This window comes from Hemitrygon akajei, chromosome 13 (genome assembly GCF_048418815.1).
Source record: "Hemitrygon akajei chromosome 13, sHemAka1.3, whole genome shotgun sequence".
Classification (NCBI taxonomy): Eukaryota; Metazoa; Chordata; class Chondrichthyes; order Myliobatiformes; family Dasyatidae; genus Hemitrygon; species Hemitrygon akajei.
This window is the reverse complement of record NC_133136.1, coordinates 90,711,892-90,739,672: the sequence shown is the minus strand read 5'-3', so window position 1 is coordinate 90,739,672 and position 27,781 is coordinate 90,711,892. Positions and strand designations below refer to the sequence as shown.

Sequence of the window (27,781 nt, the reverse complement as noted above, 5' to 3'; positions counted from 1 at the left end):
CCAACAGAGCGTTACCCACGCAGGGCCATCTCCCACTCTGGCTACGAACTCTCCATCAGAGCCAGACAAATCTCGAAGTAAATGTCCCCTTTTTTGATTTATTTCCATTTCCATCAGAGGGAAGTTGGGGGCGATTGTGAAGCGTTTCCTGTGGCCGGAGTCTGATGTATCGCTGAGAGGTAGGAGGAGACCACTCGGCCTGTCGGTTTGGTGCTGGTTCCCTGGGGTGGGAAGGGGGGGATTTCATTCGAAGGATGAAGATGGTGTGAGGTGGGGACAGGAGGGGCTCATCTGTGGAAATGTCTGAGCCCACGCTTGTGTCAAGCAGAGGGATTCACCACATTGGGGGGGCAAACACCGGCAGACTGTTGACCTGAAAACAGGGCCAATGGTCCGGCAAAGTGACAATTATTTGGGCTTTGTTGATATTGTAACTGGAATATGTTGTAAAATCCCGCTCCCCACACTAACACGGGTTATACAGACCAAAGAACAAACTACCAGAGGAACTCAGTGGGTCGGGCAGCATCTGTGGAGGGAAATGGACCGTCAACATTTCAGGCTGAGACCCTCCCTCTGGACTGAGAGTGGATGGGAAATAGTCAGAGAAAAGAGGTGAGGGGTGGGGATGGAGAAGAACTTGTGAGTGAGCGGTGGATCCAGGTGAGTGGGAAGGTGGGAAGGTGAAAATAGTGACAGGGTGGGAGGTGAGTGGTTGGAGCAACACGGGGCTGCAGAAGCTGCAAATTAATTCCATAGAGGATTAACAAAGAGGTTAGAGAGTGTAACGAAGATTCACCAGACTGATCCCTGGAGTGGTGGGGTCATCATATGAAGAAAGATCAAATGCAATCACCCTTTCATTTAGAGAATCGAGGACCAAAAGGTGAACACATTGAAATGCACAACATCATTACCAGTTGAATCAGGGATCCCAGTCTCTGAAAAAGGAGGTGGACTGTCCGGGAATGAGATGAGGGGAAATGTCTCCACTCCCAGAGTGGTGAATGTCTGTAAATCCCCACCACAGCTGGTGGTGAAGACTCAGTGATCATCCTCACATTGAACAGAGGCCGGCAGATGTGTGCAGATGGAAGGGATCGAGGAAATGAGGATCGGGCAGAAACATGTGGCTGAGATGGGAAAGCAGCCACCATCTTGTTGATGGTTAGAGGGGCTGAATGGCCACTTCCTGTTGTTTCTCACTTGATGTTTCAGTGTTCCTGTCCAGTGAGGCCCTGGTGGAATGTGAACAGAAATGAGTGTTTATAATCATAGACTGATTTAAATGAAACCTGAATAATTCTGGTTTGTGTCTGAATTGTGTGTTGGACCGGGATGGTAATCCAGCCCATGACTGTGACCTGGAGCTGGAGGGAAAGAGACAGGGAAGATATGGAAGGAAACACTAAATATGTATCTGGTGGAAATATGGAAATAATGTGGGAAATAATGAATTAATGTGGGGAAATGCGGCGGTGGGTCGGGTAGCGTGTGATGGGCGAGGAGCAGAGTGGCCGGGTCACGTTGGAAACCCTCCACCCGTCACGTGATCCCGTTTTAACCGCAGTTGTTTGTTTGCGAGGCTCCGCCCACATCGCGCATGCTCGGTCCTGGATGGTCAGTGGTATTTATCGTTTTTTGTGGAAGCGGTACGGCGGTGGAATCAGCATCGGGAGAGGTCTTCACCCCCCGGGGTGGTTATCCGGGGACGGATTATTCTCTGTCGGGCGACATCAACAATTTCCCTTCGGTGAGTATTGAAGCCGGTCCCGAACGGGGAGTTCTGATGTTGGGCAGAGAGTCCCCTTAACTTTCCCGAACTCAAACAAGAGAAAGTCTGCAGATGCTGGAAATGCGAGCAACACGCAGAAAATGACGGAGGAACTCAGCAGGCCGGGCAGCGTCCAGGAAAGGAGTACAGTCGACGTTACCGGCAGGACTGGAGAATAACTGCTGGGGGTGGGGAAGGGAGAGAGAAACACAAGATCATCGGTGAATCCTGAAGAGGGAGGGGATGAACTTTCCCGAACTGGCGGCCTCGCCTCGCTTCGCTTCCTTCACAGAATCTGCCAGGGTCGTTCCGGGTTGTGAGACCTTCACACTGGATCTTCTGAGATGAGCCGCCGCTTAGCCCCTGTTGTTCTGGTCCTATTAGCAGGATGACGTAAAACTTATTTCTATATTGTTACTGACGGAGAATTGTACTATTCATGTTCCGTGTGTTATCTGAATGTACTTGCCTGTGATACTGCTACAAGTCAGTGTTACTCTGTACCTGTACCTTCCCGTCGTTGCTCACCTGGCAACAAATTCGACAGGACCTGAGAAAACTCGGTGAGATTTGATTAGTGATGGTCATCTTGGCAGCTCGGTGGGTGGAATGTCAAGGGACAGGACACTTTAAAATACAAAACCTTGAACAGTGTCGATGATCAGAGGGATCTTCAGACTCCAAGCTCATCGCTCCCTTAAAGAGACTGCACAGATTGATCGGGTGGTTAAGAAGGCTAATGGCATGTTTGTCTTTATTAGTTAAAGCATTGAGTTCAAAAGTCGGGAAGTTGTGTTGCAGCTTTATAAAACTAGTTAGAAAACATCTGGAGTGTTTCATACAGTTCTGGTCGCCCCCATTCTAGGAAGGATGTCGGGGCTTTGTAGAGGGTGCAGAACAGATTTACCAGGATATTGCTTGGATTAGAGGGCATGAGCTACAACGAGAGCTTGCCCAAACTTGTGTTCTGCAGAGCCGTGCAGGCTGGGGTGAGACTGGATGGGCTTTTACAAAAATAGGAGAGGAATAGATAAGAGTGGATAGATGATACCTTTTACCTGGGGGTTGAATTGTCTAATACATTTAAGGTGAGAGGAGATGTGAGGGGCAAGTTTGTGGCAGACATCCCACCATGCAAAAACTAATCTCAGGGAGGTAACACCACCATCCCCCCCCCCCGCAACCCCATATCCCCCCCCCCCCCAGTCGACCTCCAAGGGTGTATGTATACAGGACATTTGATTACAAGAACACAACAATTTATTTGTTCTCATATTGAAACTATTTACACACACAGACACATACACACATACATATATTCATGTGTTTTGTGAGAAAGCTGACTTCTGAATTCTGTCTTAATGTGACTCGCCATGCTGAATGCCCTTTCTACATCACAATTACAATTTGGCAGCACCACAAGCAGCTTCATCAACTGGCAGAGCTCTTTGAATCTCAACTGCCCTATGCTCACAGATTTTAATTTGTACAGCTTCCCCCAGAACTCATCACTGGCAAACTTTTGTAGTTTGGCACCAGTCCTTCAAGGTTAGTGGAGACACTAAACTGAACTGATGGACAATAAAAGAGAGAGAGAGGTCAACTGTAAAGCCCGCCCACAGAGAAACCTGATAGGTCTATTTAGCACAAAGAGAGACCAATCAGGATGCTCTCTCTCTCACTCTTTTGCTACGTCTGTCACTCGCTCTGTCTATCTGTCTCTCTCTGTCCCTCTCGCTTGCTCTCAAAAAAATCAGGATATTGTATATAATTTGCGGATGTCACGGAGCCATTATCAATATGTGGGAGACTCCTGGAAATACCGGCAGAGGAGGGATGTCTAGAGTGGTGGGTAGCTGGGGTGCTGTGTCTGGGGTGGGAGTCCCCACCAGTCATGTGATCCTATTCTCCCCTCCCATTTAACTGCAGATCGGCAGCATCTGTGCGTCTGTTTCTGGGGCCCTGCCCTCCAGATGATGCAACTATCACTTCACGCATGCTCACTGTCTCCAGGTGGGCAGTGTTTTCCTTTCTACTCAGTGCTAAAGTGGATCGTCTACAGGGTCAGAATAGGATTCTCACCTCCTGATTCGGGGAGACAAGGGTCGGGATCGCTGTCTGTGGGCCGAAGATATCATTTTCCAATCAGTCAGTATTGAGACCGATCCCAAGCAGGCAGATCCGATGTTGGCCATGAGCCCCGAATCGAGGGCCAATTACTCATTTATTTTCCGGTTATCTGGGCTCACCGAAAATTTGCAGACTTCACAATCTGCATTGAATGATCCAAACTAGGAGCCCAGGCTGCCTATTTCCGCAGAATTGAAATGGAACTTCTGCCAACAGGTCACGTGAGGCAGTTTACCGCAGATCTGCCCCGCCCTCCGCATTGTGATGCAAGATCACGTGGTTTGTGCTCACAGTCCCTGGATGGGTGGTGATGCTGCCTCCATGTGTTTGGGAAATCTGATGTTGGTCACTGAGTCCCGTTAACTTCCCCCAACTCGCTTCGTTTCCTGAGGCTCCTCACATTTGTCCTTGAGCTTTATGGCTGTTGTGTCTTCTCCCCAATTGGGGTGGGTGAGAAAAGAGAACGTTCCAGGTTGTGGGGATCGTGTGGATAGTCACAGGCTTTTTCCCAAGGCTGAAATGGTTGCCACAAGAGGACACAGGTTTAAGATGCTGGGGAGTAGGCACAGAGGAGATGTCAGGGTAAGTTTTATTTATTTATAGAGTGGTGAGTGCGTGGAATGGGCTGCCGGTAGTAGTGATGGAGGCGGATGCGATAGGGCCTTTTAAGAAACTTCTCGATAGGTACATGGAGCTTAGAAAAATAGAGGGTTATGGGTAAGCCTAGTAATTTATGAGATAGGGACATGTTTGGCACAACTTGGTGGGCCGAAGGGCCTGGATTGTGCTTTAAGTTTTCTATGTTTCTATGTTCGATTTCACTGCCTGTTTTACCAAAGGACTGGGAAGTCTAGAAAGATGTTGCCTGGCCTGCTGCATTCCACCAGCATTTTGTGTGTGGTAGGGGAGAATGGTTTTTGTAATATGTTGATCTGTATCCAAAGGTTTCTTCAGTTCCTCACAGTTACGGGTAGAGTAGTTACCATGCAAAGCGTGAAGAGTCCGGATGGGAAACTTTCTCTGGTGCATTGATAAAAATTTGTTGAGGGTCAATGTATATATGCCAAAGATCATATTGTTTTTTCTAACTTTGTCATTTTAGAATCTTTTATACAGTAGTATGTACTATTCATTCAGTATCTGTGTATTGCTGGAGAACCATCAGTGATTGTTCTTGATCCCTTCTCCGAACTGGTTCCATCTGCTCATCCCTGCCCATCTTGTTCAACCTTTGTCCAGTCTCTCCCCTCCCCACCCCCTAGCTTCAGTGATGTATATCAAGCATCTGGGTCAACCTTGGTCCAGCCTGTATCCCGCCACCTCAATGTTATATATCAGCAATCTTTCTTCTGACCTTTGTCTTCATTGTGAAGTGTTCTTTTGCACCTTTGGCCTTGCTGAATTATTTCCAGAATCAGTTTTTGTTAGCTGGAATGCCAGTGAGTCATCAGGTACCAGTTCCGTTGTGTATTGGTGTGGAGGTGCTAGTTTTTGAACAGTGACTGGCTGACATCAAAGAGTACTGGGAGAGTTGGTGCTTGAACTATAATCCTGTGATCGGCATTCCATGCAAATAGAAATGTCAGTGTTTTGCCTTTGACTTTGGTTAGTGCTTCTACAGATGGAGCTGGATGGCCGTCCTTCTGCAATGAAACACAAATTTTGAGCAGCTGGACATTGGTTGTGGGGAAATCCCGGTTTGCACTACCTAGTGTGAGATGCGGGGACGATGTGTGAGACTCTCAGGGTCAGTGAGTGGCAAATTCAGCTGTGTGACTCTGTGAAGTTGGGTCCTGGGATATCACAGTTTTTGATTCAGGTAAAATGGACCTGGGGATTGAGCTGCTTGGGTTTATGAGGTGTTGAGTGAGTATTTCTGTTCTGGGACCAGATGCTTGTCTCTGGAGTTCCTTAGGAAGCAATGTCTGCTAATCTGAGGAGAGGATGAGTTCCCATTCCATCCTCACAGGGAGAGGCTATGAGTAAAGGTGCTGTTCTATGTTTACAACAGTAGAAATAGACCCGTGAGTTTGCTGTTCAAACTGTGTTTGGAAATCCACCCCCCTCCTCACTGTCACATGTCTGTCACTCGGTGGAAATCAAGCAGAATCTCGTTGCTGGAGATCTGCACTAAAAACTGAAAATGTTGAAGTAATTCTGATGAAATGTTATTAACCTGAATTGTAAAGTTTGTTCCTCTCCCCACAGCTGTTCCTTACCTGCTGAGAGTTTCTGGTAATTCCAGTTTCTTCTTATTACATTCACCCTGGAATTGTTTATATTTCCTGAAATGGACCTGTTTTGAAATGGAAATGGCTCGTTCTGTGATAGTAGAACAGTAAAGAAACCACAACTTTTCCCTGTAAATTATCCTGGTACCAATTTGTCTTTTATTCTGTTAAATGTGTTCATTACAGTTGTTGCTAACAAGGTTTACAAGAATAAATTCAGGAATAATTGGCTTTATGTATGAGGAGCATTTTGTCGTTCTGGACCTGTGCTCAATGGAATTCAGAGGGACGGTGGGGTTGAGGGGGGAATGTATAGTTAAGTAAACCTACTGAATGCTGAAAAGCCTGGATACAGTGGACAAGGAGAGGATGTTTCCATTAGATGGAGAGTCTGCGATCTGACAACACAGTTTCAGAATAAAGATCCTTTCCTTTAAAACTGAAAAAAAAAATTTAGTGAAAAGTTGTCTGATCTGTGGAATTTGTTGCCGTAGAGGTAGGTTGAGGCTGCCATTTGGGTATGCTTATGACAGAGATTAATATATTCATGATTGCTAAGTAGCTTCAGAGTTACAGGAGGAAGGAAGGAAGGAATACGGTTTTGGAATAAATATCAGCCATGGCTGGGTGGTGTGGCAGACCAGATGGATTGAATCACCTAATTCTGTTCCTGTGTCTTATGTGTCTATTACTGAATGATGGCTCCTTCTTATCACATATTGTTTTGTGATGTGTGAGGGACAATAAAAGATTGTTCATTGAGATCATTATATTTCCCTTCAGCATTTAAATTTCAACGAGTTTTGTTCTTAATGACATGAAGCAGAAATGTTTGGTTCTCCTTTTTGTTGTTAACGTGCTTCATTATCTTTCATGTTAAGGTTAGACCTGCGGTGAGAGATTTATTGGAAGAAAAACCCCAACTGGAAGCAAATCACGACTGAAGATGAGGGAAAAGCAATAAGTGAACCAGCCTGAGGATTGAGAGCATCAACTCGAGATCACCCATCTGACTCGAGGAATCCAGTGATTCAGTCAGGAGAAAATTTGGTAAGTCTCATTTACTCAAACACTGGTCCTTTAGACATTATCCATACCTGTACCAGCAGTGGGTAAATACAGTGTAAAAAAGTAATTATAACAATGATATGTACAACTACTAGGCCATAATGCAATATCATGCCCCACATATTACCGAACAGGCCTTCGAAGACCACCATTTCGACCCTTCAGTGAACACGTGTAAATCCTGCCTTACTTCCTTGTGCTGTCGATCTCCTTGGCAGTGTGCTCGGAGAGGGATGTAATGTTAGTATACTTATCAGAGATATAGGTGCAGTATTCTGTGTCAGTAATAGCACAGGTTCCCCCTTTCTCAGCTATGATAAAATCTAAAGACATATGATTCTGTAGGACTGTTTGCCGGATTGCAATCATTTCAGTGGATATTTCTGTTACTTGGGCCTGTGTTTCTGTCAGTGCTCCATTATTGTGGCCAGCTCCTCAGGTGCTGTAGCCAAATTGACTATCTCTTGTGAATTCCTACCTACTCCATAGGAGAGAAAAGTGATCATCCAAAATCGCTCAATCTCAGTTATTCCTCTCCGCTGCTGGGCACCTGCAAGTATGGCCAGGATGCAAGTTTCCCAGCATAGGAAGTTCAGTTTGGTGGGGGCCTGAGACACCATCCCTCAAAACACTGACAGCCACACTCGTTCTGACTGGACCACAGTTCCTCATCTCTCTTCCCCGGGTGTTATTTGAGAAAGTCCAGCCTGAGAGTTCCTCACTCTGGTTGAGTGGGATTACTGACATTGGAATCATAGTTTTAACATTCTCCAGAATTTCGGCACAAACCCAGCAGGCCCCTAGTTCTACCTGTTTAGCATAGGTGTGACAGAGAGACAGAAAGGTGTTAACATTTGGAGCCCCTGGATGCTGGGGTGAGCCCTCTCAAAGACATAAACACGAACACCACTGTTACATAACTTTAACGGTTCAAATGAACTAGCAGCAATAGACCACACCTGGAGTCTGGTTTTGATGTTAAAACCACTATCTTATTAGTATCTGCTTATAATATAACAACTTAAGCAAAATAATCAATACTTAACAGTTATGGTTATACATATGTGTAAATGTAACTCCCAAACCATTGAGCTGGGGTGGTCCAAAAACCTAGGTCAGGGTCTTTCTGGCACCCCATCCTGGACCACAGTTTGCGCTCCTCCTCAGAGGAGCCCCCCTGAAAAGTATGTATCTCCCGCATGTCTGGCAAACCCGTTCTGCTTAAGTCACGGAAGGTTGCTTGACGGGAACCCGAGGGGACTACAACTGCCATAGTTTGTGCCGCACTTTTCGCTGTCACATCTGCTAAAGCATTGCTTTTAGAGACCCAGTCAGACATGCAGTTGTGGGCCTCACATTTTAAAATAGCCAGAACTTGAGGTAGCTGTAGAGCAGTGAGTAAGTTGTTTACAAAGGTGGCATTACTAATCGGGTGGCCAGAGGAAGTCAGGAATCCCCATGTTCCCAGAGAGCCCCATACTCATGTGCAACAACAAACGGGAGTTTTTGTAAATGTTCGCACTTTTTTCTGTGGCTAGGATACAGGCAGGAGTCAGAGCAAACAGCTCAGCCTTCTGGCTGGAGACAGCTGCTTCAAAAGAGGCCTGCTCGACTATTTCACTGTCTGTCACTATCATATAGCCAGAATATCGTTTCCCTGCTGGATCCACAAAAGAGCTTCCATCCTCATAAAACGTTGCCTCGGGATTGAGGGGGTATTGCGGAATGGATGGGAGAATCTGTAATTCTTTCACAGTGATCTGGACAGGGCAGCAGTTGGTGCGGCCAACTTCATGGCCTGGAATTGCTCAGAAATGGGGTACAATGTCTTGGATTCAGTCAGTTTTAAAAGAATGCCTTACCAGATGTCCCGTCTTCACCTCAGAGTCCTTCCAGTATCGGAGTTGGCCAGCGGGCAAATCTTGCCAGTGTCCCTCGGTGATGGAGGCTTGTTTCGTCAGGGTGTGGGCAAGGAACTCTAGGCTCTTTGGCTTCAACCCAGGGCAAACCCTAATGGTGGTATGGGGAACCACCAGTGCTGTCTGTCGCCAAAGGAAATCCAGAACTTCGGCCAGTAATGCACTGCCCTCTCTTCCTCTGCAACCTCTCCAATCACTGTGACTGGGAACTTCTGTCCCTTGAGGGGTGCATAATACTGGCATTCCTCAGTTGAGCACCCCGTAGGTTCATAGCAGTAGGTCACATGAGGGTCAGCAGCTGGCAGAAGGGGTTGAAACACAGTGGAATCCAGATTAAGTGCCCACCAGTGGGGGCTGGAAACTTTATAAAGGGCACAAACGTATGGTTAATACAAAACATTCAGATCATATACGTCGTCACAACTCAATCTAAAGCACAGGTATAGTAATAATCAATCAGAAATGAGCTCTATCGTTGTCTAGGGGTAATGTAGATATATATTGTTTACTGGATATCTAAAAGTCTTTTGCGGTCACTGCAGTTCCACCAGCTGCCGTCATTGTGGTGTCGCGTTGGTGCACTTTTGTTAGAAAGAGAGAGAGAGATGGGGATGAAACAGTTACCTGACCGGTTTTCCAACCTGGAAGAGTTCGGTTTGTCGGAGCCTCGTTGGGGGAATGAACGCTCATCTGTGGCCTCCCCTGTAGCTAAGCCATTCTTCCGTTGTGGGGTCGCCAATCCCAGGCAAGGAAAAGACGCACACGAACCCCACCACCGGCTGTCGCTATCAAAACGCTGTCACAGGATTTCTTGCGTGTCTTATGGTGCGTCTGAAGGGGTCCTCCCCCCCCAGACCCTCCTTTATACTTCCTCACGGGATCGCCGGTGTCAATCTCTCTCTCAACCAGCCCACTTTGCCCGAGGGCTTTACACGTGGTCTTCATGAGACAATAGTCAAAGAGTCGCTTTATTCTGCTTCCCGGGGGAACGTGTTCTTCAGCACGTCTCCCTCTCTCTCTTGGGACATTTGATCCCCCCCCCCCCTTGACTAGGGCTCTTGCGAATCTCACAAAGGAGGGGGCTGGGGTCATAACCTCCCCTCTTAAAAGTTTTTTACCAGCGGTTAAAAACAAGTTGGTACAGAGTCTTATAGGATTTTTTTTTCTAACACTATACACAAGCTCCTCTCTTCACAGAGTACTACCGTTAAACATTCAAGTCAGTATCTAAACAGGTAACAATTACAGTGTCCCTTTCTTTAATATCTTAACATCGCGTACTGTACTAAAGTCTGGTAGCATCAAACTTCAGCTCAATAACCACCTATTTATTTATTTTCTTCAGCAACAAAACTAAGGAGGTGTGATCTTAGGTTAGGTGCATCTACAAAAGTTTATACAAATACTAATCATTTCGGTCGTGTTATTACACCGGCAGGTCCCCAAAGGGGTTGTCTTTATTATTTACAGGCTTTGGCGCAAACCCGTACAACTGGCGTTGCTGTTTAAAAATGGCATTTTCTATTAACCATCGCCTCTTTTCCGGAGAGTCCCCCCGTGGGGAACTTGAGTAATTTGGCGAGGTACTCTCCCGCCTTTCCTCTCCACGAGGGTTATTCTCTTAACTCCGTGTCCCCAACCTAGTCCATCATGGGAATTTCCACCCAATTCTTTAATGCTACACAGGTAGTTAACCCTTTTGTCAAGACCATGCAGGCTGATGTGTTTCAGTTCGAACCTTTTTCTCCGGCCGCATTTAAATTTCGGCTTCCTCACAGCGCTTTCTTGAATAACAATAGCGTGTGAGGCACCCTTACATTCCAAATCAACCTGTAATCGATGCGCAGGCATCAATCTAGACTTTAACTTTTTTTCATTCGATTTGGGAACTACAGATTTACCGTTCTCCTCCACAACAACAGTTATCTCCCCATTCGTAAACTCCACATTAACTCTGAACACCCCCTTCAGCACAACCATCTGGGAACTCACACTTCCCAAGGTTAACCCCTTTTTTTCCGAACCAAGTCTATCTGCTCCAAAAGGATGGCCATCTCGTCCAGCAGAGTCAAATGCCTCAGACTTTTTCTGAGCTCCGTGACTAGGTTCAGGACCACATGCAACCCCATCTTGGACACACTCAAACGGGGCATTGGCCTCTTCCAGGCTTTCAATACCCGTACCCTTTTCAAATTCTAAATTCCCCTGATCCTCCCAGTTACTCTCTGGGCAACTCACTTCCGGAGTAACCTCAACCCCGCGGGCTGAAACAACCCCATCTGCCAACCCAGCAGACTTCTTCAAGGTAATGGCATCCTTTTCATCTAGGACTGCCCTCATTTCATTATCGGGAACACCTTTAGAATTTTCAACTTCTTCAAACAGTCCTGCCAAACCAGACAGATCATCCATGTCCAACCCTGGACCTTTTAACAGCTTTATCTGTTTCTCATCTTTATTTCCTACCTCTAGGACCTTTTTCTTCACTAAGGGAAGATCTACCTTCTCTCCTTTATCCCCTTTTACGTTACTATTCCTCGTTTTACAACCCTCGTCGCACAGGGTCGGTAAAGACGTCTGGGCCAAATCAAAACTGGCCAATTTTAAACTGCTCCCGTTCTCAGCTGCCGCCCTCGACAGGCTGCGAGTGTCCGCGCATGCGGGATAGCTCGGGGACTCTATGGGCGGGGCCTCAACACGCACCGGTCGGCGGGTCATAGTCATGGCCGACCAAACTTTTCCTCCTGCTAAATCGTTCCCAAAGAGGACATCCACGTCAGTTCTCGGGAATTCTGATGGCACCCCCATTTCAACTGATCCATACACCAGCTCACAATCCAAAATGACCCTACGCAAAGACACCCTTTCTGTCCCTTTTCCTATTCCTCTCAGGGCTACCTCGCCCGTCGGAGGGCCGAATTGTAATACGTTACGGCTAATTAATGATAGCTCCGCCCCCGTGTCTCTCCAAATCCGTACGGGAATTGGCGGGTCCCCCTTCCTCACAGACACGGTTCCGTGTGACAGATAAATCTCCGACCCCTCGCGCTCTCTGCTCCCCTGGGACCCTCTTGCCGATTTTCTGATTACCACTGCACACCCGATAGGGATCGCTGCTTTCCCTCTCTCTGGCTCCTTTCTCGGAGCAAAGCATTTAGATGCAATATGACCCACCTTTCCACAATTAAAACAGGTCAAGCCAGGACCTCTCCTGCCGTCTTGCCTCTCCTCCTCAATTTTACCACTAGCTCCCAGCGGGATCTCCGCCTCAGCCGGCGGGCTTTCTCTACCGTTCCCACGGTCTCTCTGGTAACTTTTTTGCAGGGAAAACTTTGTCTTGTGGGTTAGGGCATATTCATCTGCGAACCTAGCAATTTCTGAGATGGACTGATTTGTCCTCTCATTCAAATACATCCGGATCTCTTCCGGAACACAACCTTTAAATTCCTCAATCAAAAATAACTCCCTGAGACGCCCATAATTCTCGGCCACCTTTTCCGCGGTGCACCAACGGTCCAAGAGCACACCCTTCTCATGGGCTAGCTCGGTATACGTTTGATTCCACCCTTTTCTTAAATTTCAGAACCTTTGTCTATACGCTTCAGGTACTAACTCATAACCTCGGAGAATGGCCTCCTTTACTTGGTCATAATTCCCTTCCACTTCTGGGGGCAGCGCGGCACATACCCGCTGTGCTTTCCCTCGTAACACACTTTGTAACAACGCCACCCACTGCTCTCTGGGCCACTTCTGATTCACTGCCACCTTCTCAAAAAGCAAGAAATAACTATCAACATCCGTCTCCTCGAGGGGGGGACCAACCTCAATGCCCGACTAACATCAAACCCATCCTCTCTCTCTTGCCCTTGAGCTCTTCGCTCTTGCTTTCGCCTGTCCAGCTCCAATTCATGGCTCCTTTGTTTCTCTTTCTCTTCTGCTTCTGCTTCTAGCTGCTTTAGCTGGAGCTCATGACCCCGTTTCATCTCTAATTCCTTTAGTTTGAACACCTGCTCCCTTTCCTTTTCCTTTTCCTTTGCAGCCCGTTCCTCAGCCTTTTCCTTTGCTTCTAGCTGCTTTACTTTAAGATCATGGTCCAACCTTACTTTCTCCAACTCTACCTGATCTGTCCCACTCGCTAATCTCTTTTCGGGGATATTTTCCAAATCCTCAGCTGCAAACACCTCCTTTTCAATGTAATACTGATTTATGACCCTTCGCACTTCCTGCTTTTTCATTGATGACCTCACCTCTGCGAGGTCCAACCCCTTTGCCAGATTTACCAAGTCTGATTTGGTAGCCTTGCCTAGCGCCTCTACAGTCGGGTTTCTCATAAATTCACCCACATCCATCTTTGCTGGTTTCCTGTCTGGCTACCTGCGTAACCAGATTTAAGTTTGGACTTACAGCCCGATTCACTGACCCTCCCCTTTGGTTTCAAATCCGGGACGAGCAACCCACTTGTTACGTTCCCCAGTAACCGGGTGACTTATCAGCAAAGATAGATAGGTCCGCTGAAGCCTGATGCTACTATTTTCAAACGTTTTTATTTATAAAGGGGCACAAACGTATGGTTAATACAAAACATTCAGATCATATACGTCGTCACAACTCAATCTAAAGCACAGATATAGTAATAATCAATCAGAAATGAGCTCTATCGTTGTCTAGGGGTAATGTAGATATATATTGTTTACTGGATATCTAAAAGTCTTTTGCGGTCACTGCAGTTCCACCAGCTGCCGTCGTTGTGGTGTCGCGTTGGTGCACTTTTGTTAGAAAGAGAGAGAGAGATGGGGATGAAACAGTTACCCGACCGGTTTTCCAACCTGGAAGAGTTCGGTTTGTCGGAGCCTCGTTGGGGGAATGAACGCTCATCTGTGGCCTCCCCTGTAGCTAAGCCATTCTTCCGTTGTGGGGTTGCCAATCCCAGGCAAGGAAAAGACGCACACGAACCCCACCACCGGCTGTCGCTATCAAAACGCTGTCACAGGATTTCTCGCGTGTCTTATGGTGCGTCTGAAGGGGTCCTCCCCCCCCAGACCCTCCTTTATACTTCCTCACGGGGTCGCCGGTGTCAATCTCTCTCTCAACCAGCCCACTTTGCCCGAGGGCTTTACACGTGGTCTTCATGAGACAATAGTCAAAGAGTCGCTTTATTCTGCTTCCCGGGGGAACGTGGTCTTCAGCACGTCTCCCTCTCTCTCTTGGGTCATTTGACCCCCCCCCCCCTTGACTAGGGCTCTTGCGAATCTCACAAAGGAGGGGGCTGGGGTCATAACAGGAACCACCAGTCCTGTCTGTCGCCAAAGGAAATCCAGAACTTCGGCCAGTAATGCACTGCCCTCTCTTCCTCTGCAACCTCTCCAATCACTGTGACTGGGAACTTTTGTCCCTTGAGGGGTGCATAATACTGGCATTCCTCAGTTGAGCACCCCATAGGTTCATAGCAGTAGGTCACATGAGGGTCCGCAGCTGGCAGAAGGGGTTGAAACACAGTGGAATCCAGATTAAGTGCCCACCAGTGGGGGCTGGAAACTTGGGAAGCTGTCGATTCTTCATTAGTCCCAGGGTGATACCCTTGTCTGTGTGTAGAATCTCGACTTCCAACAGGCAGAGCAAGTCTCTCCCTGCTAGATTACACCCCTGACTGGTGGTGACTGTAAATGAAACCTCACACTGGTTCCCCTGGAATTACACCTGCAGTGGCTGGGTACGTGAATACGTACCTTCTGTGCCTTCTAACCCAGACAGTGATTGTAGTGTCTGATAGCTGGAATCCCTTTTCTGATACTATTTCTTGATCAAGAGTGGTTGTGGTTGCCCCCATATCAATCATAAACGGAATTGGAATTGCAGCAACTTGCAATATTACATTGGGCTCTTCTTGAGGGGTGGTACTCATGGTAGGAAGCATCTTTGCTTGTCAATTTCTAAACTTGCTGTTGTCCCCACCTGTCTGTTGGTAGATTTTTGTTCCCATTTCTGATCCCAAGATATAGCCCACTGGCATCCTTCTTCCCGCTGGGCATATTCACCTTTAATATTAGTGCCCTTCGGGGTTGATCAGGATTTGAAAGTCGGGTCCGAATATTGTGTAAAAGCTTGTTGCATTCAATTTCGGTCATTGTCTGGCCAATCCATATTATTTGTTTTAATCATGTTGGCTAACTTAGTTGGTAAGCATTGGAGCAGAAAGGCATGAAAGGCTTGGTCTCCTGCGAAAGTGCCATAGCAGACCACAAATTGCTCCAAATTGTCTGATCCCGATTCCCCATGCTTAGATTTTCATTTAAGTACTTTAGTGATATTCACAGGTTGCTGGAGAGCCCTCTTCAAAGCTTGAATTATCTGGTATGTCTGTACGTTCTCATTATGGTTTCCTGCCTGTAACTCCTGATAGGTTTGGTATCCCAATTCTACCTTCAATTTCCATTTCTCATCAGCTGAGAGAATCATGCAGTGGAAACCAAATAAATCTTGCGGGGTTGCATTAAACATTTGTATAGTACTGCGGACATACTGAGCAAACTGTGCTGGTTTTTCTTTTCTATCTGGGGCCTGATTCATGATCATTATCATTTGTTGAGTCTTCCAGGGTGCATACTCAGGAATCATTGAGGGCTGTCCGTCCTGCTACTCATGGATTGGGCAGCATTCGGGTGGGCAATTGTCTTTGTGGAGCCATTATCTCTGGGGTTTTATTGGATTGTTCCCCCCCAATCTCGGAATAATCCTCGGTATTCCCTTTATGGACCTCAGGGTATAGGGACCTCCCCTTCCCTGTGCCGCCACTGTTTTACCCGAGCGGCCACTGTATCTGAGTACTGCGAGGATTGGGGATCGGAACCACTGGGTGCACTTGGCCCCTGGTGGAGGGGGGTACGGTGGGTACCCACTCCTCATCACGATCACTGTCCTCAAACAGAGTTGGTATGCCAGACGTGGGTTCGGGATCCCTTGTTTCCCTTTCAGTTTGAACTTTAGACTGATGTTCCTACCCTTCCACAGTTCTTTTCCATATCAAATTTACTGGTTGTTCTCATGAGGTAATATCCCACTACAGTCTGCTTGGCACTCCCTATATTGGGATCCTGTTTGTGATGCCAAATGTTAAAGTTGAATCTGAATAAAACTTGGGAGAGCAGCTTCTTATCATCACCACAGTTCTGCTGCAGAAGTTTGAGACCCAGTTGTCAAAGGGAAGGCACGTAAGCACTGCCACCAGCTGACAAGTGGACTGACTTAGGTTACAGCGGTATATTTATACATAGTAAGCCCCATACATTACTATTGCAAGTTGTTACTTGAACTGGTATGCCCACCAAGTCTGTTGGTACAAAACTTAGTTACTTAGATAAGGGAGTTCACTGAATCAAGGTTTTAATTGCAGATGCATGTACTGACAAGTCCTTATCAGTTATTCCCTTTACAAGGCCCTGACTTAATTACAGACAGATGTTCATTCCTGTCCTTATCGGCGAGTCCTCCTCCATTTACTAATGGGGGTACAATGTTATCAACTAACAAAGGTACAATGTATAATGTTATCAGCTCTCAGTGTGTCTCTGCAAGCTGCAGAGAACTGGTAGTGAGCCTGCCTTAGCTAACTGCGGAAGACAGTTTACATCAGTTCAAATATTCCTATTCAGTCCCAATTATTCTTTCAGGTCAGAGGTTACATAGGTTCAAAATGATATTTTTTATATATCCTCAATTCCTCAGGAGAGTTCAGGGGAAAGGTTTATGTTCAATATAGAAACTAATGTTACCTGTGTGTATTGTGGTGATGCAAAAGTTGCTGGAGAATTTACAAGTGGGAAGAAGAGTGATATTTGGAAATCTGACTTTTTAAAACTTAATTTAACAAGCAAACCACATATGGACAACGTGCAAAAGCTCTGGTGAGAATATCCTTCATTACCCGTTATAGGCCTACTACGTAGGTTGTGTGAGAGTGCAGATGAACTCGATCAAACCCAGAGGAGATCAAAGTTCTTATCAACAGTGATTTACTAGCTGTTAAAATGAATACCTCTCTATATAAAATTCACTGTGCATATGTTGTCACTGGGTTAAAAAAATACAGAGTATAAGATTTATGTGCACACTGATCATTACAAATTAAAGGGTCATTGGGAAGGTGGGTAGACCTCCAGTGTCCCTAATGCTTTCACCTACATGATGTGCATCCAGCTGCATCTTGTAACCCCGCACTTTAAGGAGTTGGAACTTGACATGGATGAATTCTAGATCATCCAGGAGTTGGTGATAGATCTGACATGAAGAGAGGTGAGTTATACCCAAGATGCAGGACACAGGAAATTGGGTGAGAGTCAGGATAGGGAATGAGTTTAAATAGCCATCGCAGAATACTCTTGTTGCCATCCCCACAACAACAGGGAAGTACAGTTCCCATACTGGGCAGTGATGCAGCCAGTCAGGAAGCTCTCAGTTGTATCCCTGTAGGAAGTTCTGAGGATCTGGGGCCCCATCCCAAATTTCTTCATCCATCTGAAGTAAAAGAGATGCTGCTGCTCATATCACAGCTGATATGTGAGACCATGTGAGATCCTCGGTGATGTTTATGCCAAGGAAGTTAAAGCTGTTCACCCTCTCAACCCCAGATCCGTTGATGCCAATAGGGGTCCATTCCTCCTGTCATCCACAATCAGCTCCTTTATTTTTGTGATAATGAGGGAGAGATGGTTTTCTTGACACCAGTCAGACATTGTTCAGACCTCAGATAGAGTCAGCAATCAAATGGTTGAGCATGGTGCGATGAATGTGCTGAGCTGTGTATATCACAATGCAGAAAACATCATAGGAAAACCAGATGAGCTCAGGACAGGGAATTATGGTATTGTAGACATTCATGGAACTTGGTTCACACCCGAAGGACTAGATGGGTAGAGTTTGTCAAATGTGCCCTTAATCAGTATGTAGAAATCCTGACGTAGAAATGTGCAATAAGCTGTAAGGAAATGATGCAGGGCTGGTGACAAAAATTAGTGATCATAATGCTATGAGATTCAAAGTAAATATGGAAAAAGAGAGGTCTGGACCACGAGTTGAGATTCTAAATTGGAGAAAGTTCAATTTTGGTGGTTTGGGACAGTGCTGTTTTCTGGCAAAGGAATACTTGGTAAGTGGAAGGCTTCTCTGTCATAGAAACATGGAGAAGTTCAATAGGGAAACAGGTTATTTGGCCCTTCGAGTCAATACCGAAAAAACATTTAAGCTGTCTAAGGCAACTACCTGCACCGGGATCATCACCCCCCATACCCCTACCATCCAGGCTCCCATCCAAACTTTTAAATGGTGAAAATTCACCACTTCTGCTGGCATTTCATTGCACACTCTCATAACCATTTCAGTAAAGAGCTTTTCCAAACATTCCCGTTAAATTTTCATCTTCCCCATTTACCCATGACCTCTGGTTGTCATCCCACCCAACCTCAGTGGAAAAAACTGCTTGCATTTACCCTATCTATACTCTCATAATTTTGTATACTTCTAACAAATCCTGAAAGCAATGTATAATTTCCTTGTTTATGTTTGGAGCCATTTTTAGTTGTATAAAATGATGAGGGGCATTGATCATGTGGATAGCCAGAGGTTTTTTCCCAAGGCTGAAGTGGCCAATACAAGGGGCATAGTTTTAAGGTGCTTAGAAATAGATACCGAGGGGATGTCAGGGCTCAGTTTTTTACACAGAGATGGTGGGTGCGTGGAATGCACTGCCGGCTATTTGTGTGAGAGTGTTGCAGTTACTGTGGAGCCAGGAACCCATGCAGGTCAGTGGGAACAGGGAATGATACCAATGGAGAGAGTCAAACAGCCATGTCACAGATTGGAGATGGCAGAGATGCCCCATTCTTATAGAGACAGGAAGATTATCAGAAAATTTGATGGTCATTCCAGATACCAGCACTGTGCCCAATTGTAGGATAATTTCTCTCCAACTTGGGTTGAACTTCACTGTAACAGTGTGATGTTAGATCACACCTTCACAACTCAAGTGATCTCATCTGCATTGTTGTCCTACACCCATTGATGTATTTTGTATATCTTTTTACAGGTTAAAAATGTCAAGGAATTTGTCTATGGGAATCTCGAACACAACACGCCAGTTTTGCTGTCTCTGTCCAGATATTTAAAAAGTTGCAACGGATTCACTTGATCATCCTTCCTGCTCAGACTGTGGGGAGGTATTCAATCGTTCATCTGACCAAGTGGCACGCCCGTCATTTTACACAGGGGAAAGGGCATTCATCTGCTCAGAGAGTGGGAATGGATTCACTCCGTCATTTCAACTGAAGGTACATCAGCTAGTTCAGACTGGGCAAGACCATTCACCTGTTCTGTGTGTGGAGGCATCCAGTTGGTTTACCCACCTGTGGACACACCAGTCACTGGGCAGAGTCTGGTCATCTGCTGAATTTGTGGGGAAGGATTCACTCAACCATCTGACCTAATGGCTCACCAGCGAGTTCACACTGGGGAGAGGCCATTCACCTGCTCGGACTGTGGGAAGGAATTCACTCGGTCATCTGACCTACTGGTACACAAGTCAGTTCACACTGGGGAGAGGCCGTTCACCTGCTCAGACTGTGGGAAGGGATTCAGTCAGTCATCCCAACTAAAGGTACATCAGCGTGTTCACACAGGGGAGAGGCCATTTACCTGCTCAGACTGTGGGAAGGGATTCACTTGCTCATCCCAACTGAAGGTACATCAGCGAGTTCACACTGGGGAGAGGCCATTCACCTGCTTTGACTGTGGGAAGGGATTCACTCTGTCATCCCACCTGCTGGTACACCAGTCAATTCACACTGGGGAGCAGCCATTCACCTGCTCAGATTGTGGGAAGGGATTCACCCGGTCATCCAACCTACTGGTACACCAGCGAGTCCACACTGGAGAGAGGCCGTTCACCTGCTCAGACTGTGGGAAAGGATTCAGACATTTAGCTACCCTACAAGCACACCGGTCAGTTCACACTGGGAAGTGGCCGTTCACTTGTTCAGACTGCAGGAAGGGATTCACACGGTTAGCTAGCCTACAAGCACACCAGTCAGTTCACACCGGGGAGTGGCCATTCAGCTGCTCAGACTGTGGGAAGGGCTTCACTCGGTCATCCGACCTACTGGCACACCTGTCAGTTCACACTGGGGAGAGGCCATTCACCTGCTCAGTCTGTGGGAAGGGATTCACTCGGTCATCCCAACTGAAGGTACACCACTCACTTCACACTGGGGAGAGGCCGTTCACCTGCTCAGACTGTGGAAAGACATTCACTCAGTCATCCTACCTACAGAGTCACCTACGAGTTCACACCGGGGAGAAGCCGTTCATCTGCTCCGACTGTGGGAAGGGATTCACTCGGTCATCCCAACTGAAGGTTCACCAGTCAGTTCACACTGGGGAGTGGCCGTTCACCTGCTCAGACTGTGGGAAGGGATTCACTTGCTCATCTGAACTGAAGGTACATCAGCGAGTTCACACTGGGGAGAGGCCATTCACCTGCTCAGTCTGTGGGAAGGGATTCACTCAGTCATCCCACCTACTGACACACCGGTCAGTTCACACTGGGGAGTGGCCGTTCACCTGCTCAGATTGTGGGAAGGGATTCACTCGGTCATCTCAACTGGAAGTACATCAGCGAGTTCATACTGGGGAGAGGCCGTTCACCTGCTCAGACTGTGGGAAGGGATTCACTTGGTCATCTCAACTACAGAGACACCAGCGAGTTCACACTGGGGAGAGGCCGCTGACCTGCTCAGTTTGTGCAAAGGGATTCACACGGTCATCTCAACTAAAGAGACACCAGTGTGTTCACACTGCATAGAGGCCGATCTCCTGCTCAGACTTTGGGAAGCGATTCTCTCAGCCAAATCAACCAAATGTGCATCATTGAGTTCACACTGGGGAGAGGTTGTTCACCTGCTGTGAATGTGGGAAGTGGTTCACTCAGTCATCTAACCTTATGTAACTCTCGCTTCATCTGGCAGCTTAATATTGTGGATGACAGCGCCTGCCTACCCACCCCCCTCCCCTCCCCCCCCCACAGCTCAGCCAAACTTAAGAAATCTTGTTTGGGTGGATGGTGCATGATGCGTCTACTGTTATAAATCAGTGCCCTGGAATAACAAGCGGTATGTAATACATGATTTATCAACTGAGCTTTATAACTCTTACTTTGACTATAGGGTTAGTAAAGAAAACAAAAAAAGAGAAAGGACGCTCTCTCTCCATTTGTGTCTTCTCATCTCCCTGCCAAAAGACTGCAAAAATCTCTCTTCCAGACTCACAAAAAAGAACAACATTTCTCTCATTGGATAGCCCCATATTCCAAAACCCTGTCGTCTCTAGTCATAACCTAAATATTGCTGCTACGGAGAAACCTTTAGTTCAACAGTGAAATATTACAGAGAGGTCATGACATTAGCAATGAAACCTTACAATATGTTACACTTGTGACACACTACCAGGTTCACACAGGGGAGAAAGTTTCAATAAACTTCATGGTGGATATGTATCCATCACTGTTGCTGAATGCAATTTTGAGAGTGACTGTCGGTGCTGAACTCTGCAATCATTGCTGCTGCTCACCACACCTAGTTCTGCACCCTGGTCACTGGGAATGGAAGGAGGAATTTCTTCTGCTGCACATTCACCTTTAATGGGACTGGAGTTTAATATTCTGCATCTGTGACAAATAAATCAGTTCTATTTTAAATTCTGTCTTTGGTACTTATAGTGAATTTATAACACAACGAGTGTACAATAGAGATTGAACGCAGGCCTGCTGTTCCACGACAGTCCTTTTAACTCCTCACCTGTTGCTCACCTCTCTCTCTCCCTGTGGGATGGGTTTCAAACAGTCACCACTCTGTGGGTGAAGAGGATTCCCTTGAATTCTCTGCAGACTGAAGAAGTCCATCTGACTGCAGTTCTGTCTGCGATGTTCTTCATCCCTCTAATCTCTGGGCTGAGGAAGAAAGACATTGGGAATTAACCTCCTTATTCAGGGCTCATTTCCACATTACTGGTCATTTTTCCCTGCTTCTAAAGGGTTGTTAGAAAACACCACTGTCCTCTAAAGACTGAAAGCAGAATGGGAAACCATCAGTTGGATGTTTAACGGAGCAGGGTCAGAAACCAAAGGCAGGTCTGCACAGGGAAGAGTTTGGGGCTCTGGACGATAGGGTAAGAACGTATGATGAGGAGAAGGGAATCAGCAGTGGGGTGTGGCAATGAATGACAGAGTAGTAACATTTGGAAGCTGACAGAGAAAATAATTTGTCTGACTGATGACACAAACAATGCCTGTGGTGAGGTGCTCCACTGGTCGAGGAACATGTGTGTGTTGGGAATGGTTATATCTACTGAGGAAGTTGTTCCAGCTTGTTTATCCTGTATTATATCTGGATGGTTATTTGTGGATTATCCTATCTGTAATAATGTATTGATTGTCATATAAAATGTGCGTTTCTGTCCCTAACTGGATCAGGCTTGAAAAAAAAAAGTTGAATTTCTCCATGGGGATGAATAAAGTATCTATCTATCTATCTATCTATCTATCTTCTGGCACCTTAATGAAGTTATGGTGGTTATTCATGAGTTTGTATTTTAAAGCAAAATTTTGGTGAATGATATTTGCCACTTGATTGTACCTGCATAAGTAATCAGATTGAGTTAAATTGCTGCAGGATCCTGGAATGTGTTGAATTGTGTCTGGTTTCTCTTGGCATATTCTGAATTTATTGCCTTGTTTGTTTGTATTGTATGTATTTTTGTTTCTTTTTCTTTCTTTTTGTTAACCACCTTGTCCTGTATTTCTGCAAGGAACCCCTCTGTTTCTGGGAAGATGTCTCCATCTCTCAGTCAGGAGCTCGATGTTTCTTTGTCAACATCAAGCCTGCTCAGATCATTGAGAGTCTCCCATGGAGGGTCATACTCATTCCACTGGTTAATGTTTTCTTCCATAGTGATGACTCATTTTTCTGAGTTAGCCTCTCATTTAAGTCTTTTGGTTTGTATTTCTTTTCATGATGCATATACACACATGGAGCATTGAATCCTGTTTATCTTTGATGAAAATATATACTGAGAACTTTTACTTGACTGCTGTGTGATTTTTTTTTCACGTGTGTTATTCCTCTTCCCCCTTCTGTCCAAGGTAGTGTTAATCTAAGTGAGTCTGACTGTTCTAAAGTAGTCATTTCAGTTCCTATTTATCTTTGTAAATTTTACTGATTGAAATGGGACCAAGACATTCTCATTTAAAAAAAAGCCATTGTCAGTATTGATGAAAGTGTTTATTGCCTTTGTTGTATTTGGTAACTATTGAGCTCTGTTTGGCAGGAATTTTTAAGCCTTGAACTAAATTTTGTCAAAGGTTTTCCCTATTTCGCACTACTTTCTATTTTCTTTGCTTGTTGATATTTCAGATAGGTGGTTATCAAGAGTCCCGATGAAGGGTCTTTGCCTGAAGTTTTGATTTCCATCCATAGATGCTGCCTGACATGCTGAGCTCCTCCAGCACTTTGTGTGTAGTTCTCTAGATTTCTAGCATCTGCAGGTCTTCTTGTTTCCCAGATACTTACAAGTTTCTTGAAAGAACAAGCCAAGAACAAGCTGGTGGTGGGGTTGTGTGGCTCTGGTGGTAAAATATTAAATAAAATCATTAGAAAGAGGTGGCATAGGATTGGAAGGTGTGGAATCTGTGGGTAGAACGACAAATGTAAAAATAATCCTTGATGGGAATTGTATAGAGACCTCCAAACAGTAGTAAGTATGTCATCCGCAAATTACAATGAGAGATAGAAAATGCGTGCCAAAAGGGTAATGTTACAATAGCCCTGGGGGATTGCCATGCAGGTGATTAGGAAATTTAGGATGGTGTTCTCAAGAAGAGGAATTCCTGGAATGCCTACAAGATACTTTTTTAGAGCAGCTCGTAGTTGAGCCCACTTAAGGATCAGCTATTCTGGATTGGGTGTTGTAATGAACCAGAATTATAAGAACCAAAATACAGGGTAACAAGAAAGGAGCTTAATAAGGGGCTGAGAAGAGCAAGAAGGGGGCATGAGAAGGCCTTGGTGAGGAGGGTAAAGGAAAACCCCAAGGCATTCTTCATTTATGTGAAGAACAAAAGGATGACAGGAGTGAAGGTAGGACCGATTAGAGATAAAAGTGAGAAGATGTGCCTGGAGGCTGTGGAAGTGAGCGAGGTCCTCAATGAATACTTCTCTTTGGTATTCACCACTGAGAGGGAACTTGATGACGGTGAGGACAATATGAGTGAGGTTGATGTTCTGGAGCATGTTGATATTAAGGGAGAGGAGGTGTTGGAGTTGTTAAAATACATTAGGATGGATAAGTTCCCGGGGCCTGATGGAATATTCTCTAGGCTGCTCCACGAGGCGAGGGAAGAGATTGCTGAGCCTCTGGCTAGGATCTTTATGTCCTCATTGTCCACGGGAATGGTATTGGAGAGAGGTGAATGTTGTTCAAGAAAGGTAGTAGGGATAGTCCGGGTAATTATAGACCAGTGAGCCTTACGTCTGTGGTGGGAAAGCTGTTGAAAAAGATTTTTAGAGATAGGATCTATGGGCATTTAGAGAATCATGGTCTGATCAGGGACAGTCAGCATGGCTTTGTGAAGGGCAGATCGTGTCTAACAAGCCTGATAGAGTTTGTAGTGTTCTCGCACAGGTGTAAAAACTCTGAACTAAACACAAAGTATAAACTGGAGTCAATGAGGCGCGATCCCAGTAAGATTAACCGTTTGCTGTTCACTCTTCCACATTAACGTATGGTGAAAACTGTTGATAAAACAATACAAAATATATACAGTATTTGTTTCCTTCTTGGCATCACATTTACATCATAAATACTTGCAAAAATAAAACGACAACAAACTATATTACATTAAAGTACAACATACAGTCAGAATCTACCTATGCCATCAACTGCTTTAAATACACTTCAATACAAACTATCCGCAACTCTTTAAATAACAAAGAACATAAACTTTATCAACTGTCATTACTTTTAACAGAATAAGCGTTAACATTTTTACTTCAACATATCGATTATCTTATGTACTTACGGCATTGCTTCTGTTACGTACCCCGTAACTGGGTGTCTGATCAGCAGAGAAAGAAGAATCCATTGGAGTCTGGTGGTACCAAAACTAAAGGTGTTTATTAGTAAAACAAGCAAAGCAATACCAATAATGCAAATATACATATAACACAAGTTAGCAGTAATAAACCTAAAAGTGTAGGAATAATAATAAGCAATAATAAACAAGCTTTATCAATGTCTAGGGGTAAATGAATTATCATAGAAAAGTATAAAGTTCAGTTCAGTTCAGTTCATACGTGCTGAGGTCGTTATGGTTGTTGTATTGAAATCGTTGGAGAGAGTGAGTGAGATGTAACAGTTGCAGCGGGCAAACCTATTTCTGATTCCGTCGTATCGTTATGACCCCTCTGTTCTACAGCTAGACCGTTCTTCTGTGGTGGACTCGTCACTCTGGCATGAGTGGACACACACACAAGTCCCCACCGGCCCTGCTGTAACACTGTGAGCTTTACTGACTGATCTCCTGGTTTGGTCTCCGAAGCCCCCACCTTTCTGTGGGTTCCCAACACTCAGTCAGTGTCCACTGGTGTGTCTGAAGGGTGTCTCTCCAGACCTGTCTTATCCCTATGAACGGGGTCTCAGCTATCCATCAACTCTGAATGACTGTGTCCATCAAATCAGGCCACTCCTGTTATCTCTTGAGGAATGTTAACGAGCAAAGTAAAGTCCTTGTAGTGAAAGGTTAATAATCCAGGAAAGAGTCAAAATACAGTAAATCAACAATCTCTCTCTCCCTCTTAACTGTAGCAGATGTTCTTGCCTGGGCTTTATCTCTCTCTCTCAGTAGCAGCATAGCAACAGCAATAGTTCGTAGTTCTCGGGGGGGGGGGGGGGGGTTGGGAATGGTTAACTCTGCACCCCATTTCCATCAGGTCTGACCATCACTCATAACAATTCTATGATGTTTCTAGTGCGTAGAAAGAAAACTTTTCTCGCGCTGATCCTGCACACACAAGCCCCCTCCTTCCCATTTCTCCAAACCGATATTTTCCCACAGGATGCAGCGAAACCGAGTGTGACATCATCGCATGCCGCGATATATCACAGACAACGAATTTACTTTCAACAACCTTAACTTTAACTAGAAAACGATTACAAACGAATTATTAAAGCGAAAAAATAATAAACGAAACGAATGCCTTAAGAGCAACACCCCATAAGCTTTCTTAACTACCCTATCTACCTGTCAGGCAACTTTCAGGGATCTGTGGACATGTAGCCCCAGATCTCTCTGCTCCTCCACATTATCAAGTATCCTGCCAAAAACTTTATACTCTGCCTTGAGGAGGTGATCAGGCATATAGATGAGGGTAGTGCAGTGGATGTCATCTACCTGGATTTTAGTAAGGAATTTGTCAAGGTTCCACATGGTAGGCTTATTCAGAAAGTCAGAAGGCATGTGATCCAGGAAAGTTTGGCCAGGTGGATTCAGAATTGGCTTGCCTGCAGAAGGCAGAGGGTCGTGGTGGAGAGAGTACATTCAGATTGAAGGGTTGTGACTATGGTGTCCCACAAATGTCCGTTCTGGGACCTCTACTTTTAGTGATTTTTATTAACGACCTGTTTGTGGGGGTAGAAGGGTGGGTTGGCAAGTTTGCAGGCGACACAAAGGTTGGTGGTGTTGTAGATAGTGTAGAGGATTGTCGACGATTGCAGAGAGACATTGATAGGATGCAGAAGTGGGCTGAGAAGTGGCAGATGGAGTTCAACCCGGAGAAGCGTGAGGTGGTACATTTTGGAAGGACAAACTCCAAGGCAGAGTATAAAGTTTTTGGCAGGATACTTGATAGTGTGGAGGAGCAGAGGGATCTTGGGGTACATGTCCACAGATCCCTGAAAGTTGCCTCACAGGTAGATAGGGTAGTTAAGAAAGCTTATGGAGTGTTAGCTTTCATATGTCGATGGATAGAGTTTAAGAGACGCGATGTAATGATGCAGCTTTATAAATCTCTGGTTAGGTCACACTTGGAATACTGTGTCCAGTTCTGGTCGCCTCACTATAGGAAGGACATGGAAGCATTGGAAAGGGTACAGAGGAGATTTACCAGGATGCTGCCTGATTTAGAGAGTATGGATTATGATCAGAGATTAAGGGAGCTAGGGCTTTACTGTTTGGAGAGAAGGAGGATGAGAGGGGACATGATAGAGGTATACAAGATATTAAGAGGAATAGACAGAGTGGAAAGCCAGTGCCTCTTCCCCAGGGCACTACTGCTCAGTACAAGAGAACATGGCTTTAAGGTAAGGGGAGGAAAGTTCAAAGGGGATATTAGAGGAAGGTTTTTCACTCAGAGAGTGGTTGGTGCGTGGAATGCACTGCCTGAGTCAGTGGTGGAGGCAGATACATTAGTGAAGTTTAAGAGACTACTGGATAGGTATATGGAGGAATTTAAGGTGGGGTGTTATATGGGAGTCAGGGTTTGATGGTTAGCACAACATTGTGGGCCGAAGGGCCTCTGATGTGCTGTACTATTCTATGTTCTATGTTCTAATTAATTAGGTCA

At 45.6% G+C, this 27,781-nt stretch overlaps 1 protein-coding gene across 3 annotated transcripts; it reads left to right on the top strand.

Annotated features, from left to right (window-relative positions):
- The first annotated feature begins 126 nt into the window (after positions 1-126).
- LOC140738059 (uncharacterized) lies at positions 127-23,242 on the top strand. 3 transcript variants are annotated; one of them, XM_073065079.1, is made up of 3 exons: positions 127-179; positions 7,017-7,185; positions 19,201-23,242. In XM_073065079.1, the coding sequence occupies exon 3, from the start codon at positions 19,597-19,599 to the stop codon at positions 20,968-20,970; it is 1,374 nt and encodes a 457-aa protein (XP_072921180.1). In that variant the 5' UTR covers positions 127-179; positions 7,017-7,185; positions 19,201-19,596; the 3' UTR covers positions 20,971-23,242. The 3 variants fall into 3 exon arrangements, with proteins under 3 accessions (XP_072921180.1, XP_072921178.1, XP_072921179.1); XM_073065077.1 differs by lacking the exon at positions 127-179 and adding an exon at positions 1,640-1,753; XM_073065078.1 differs by lacking the exon at positions 127-179 and adding an exon at positions 2,223-2,337.
- The last annotated feature ends 4,539 nt before the right edge of the window (positions 23,243-27,781 follow it).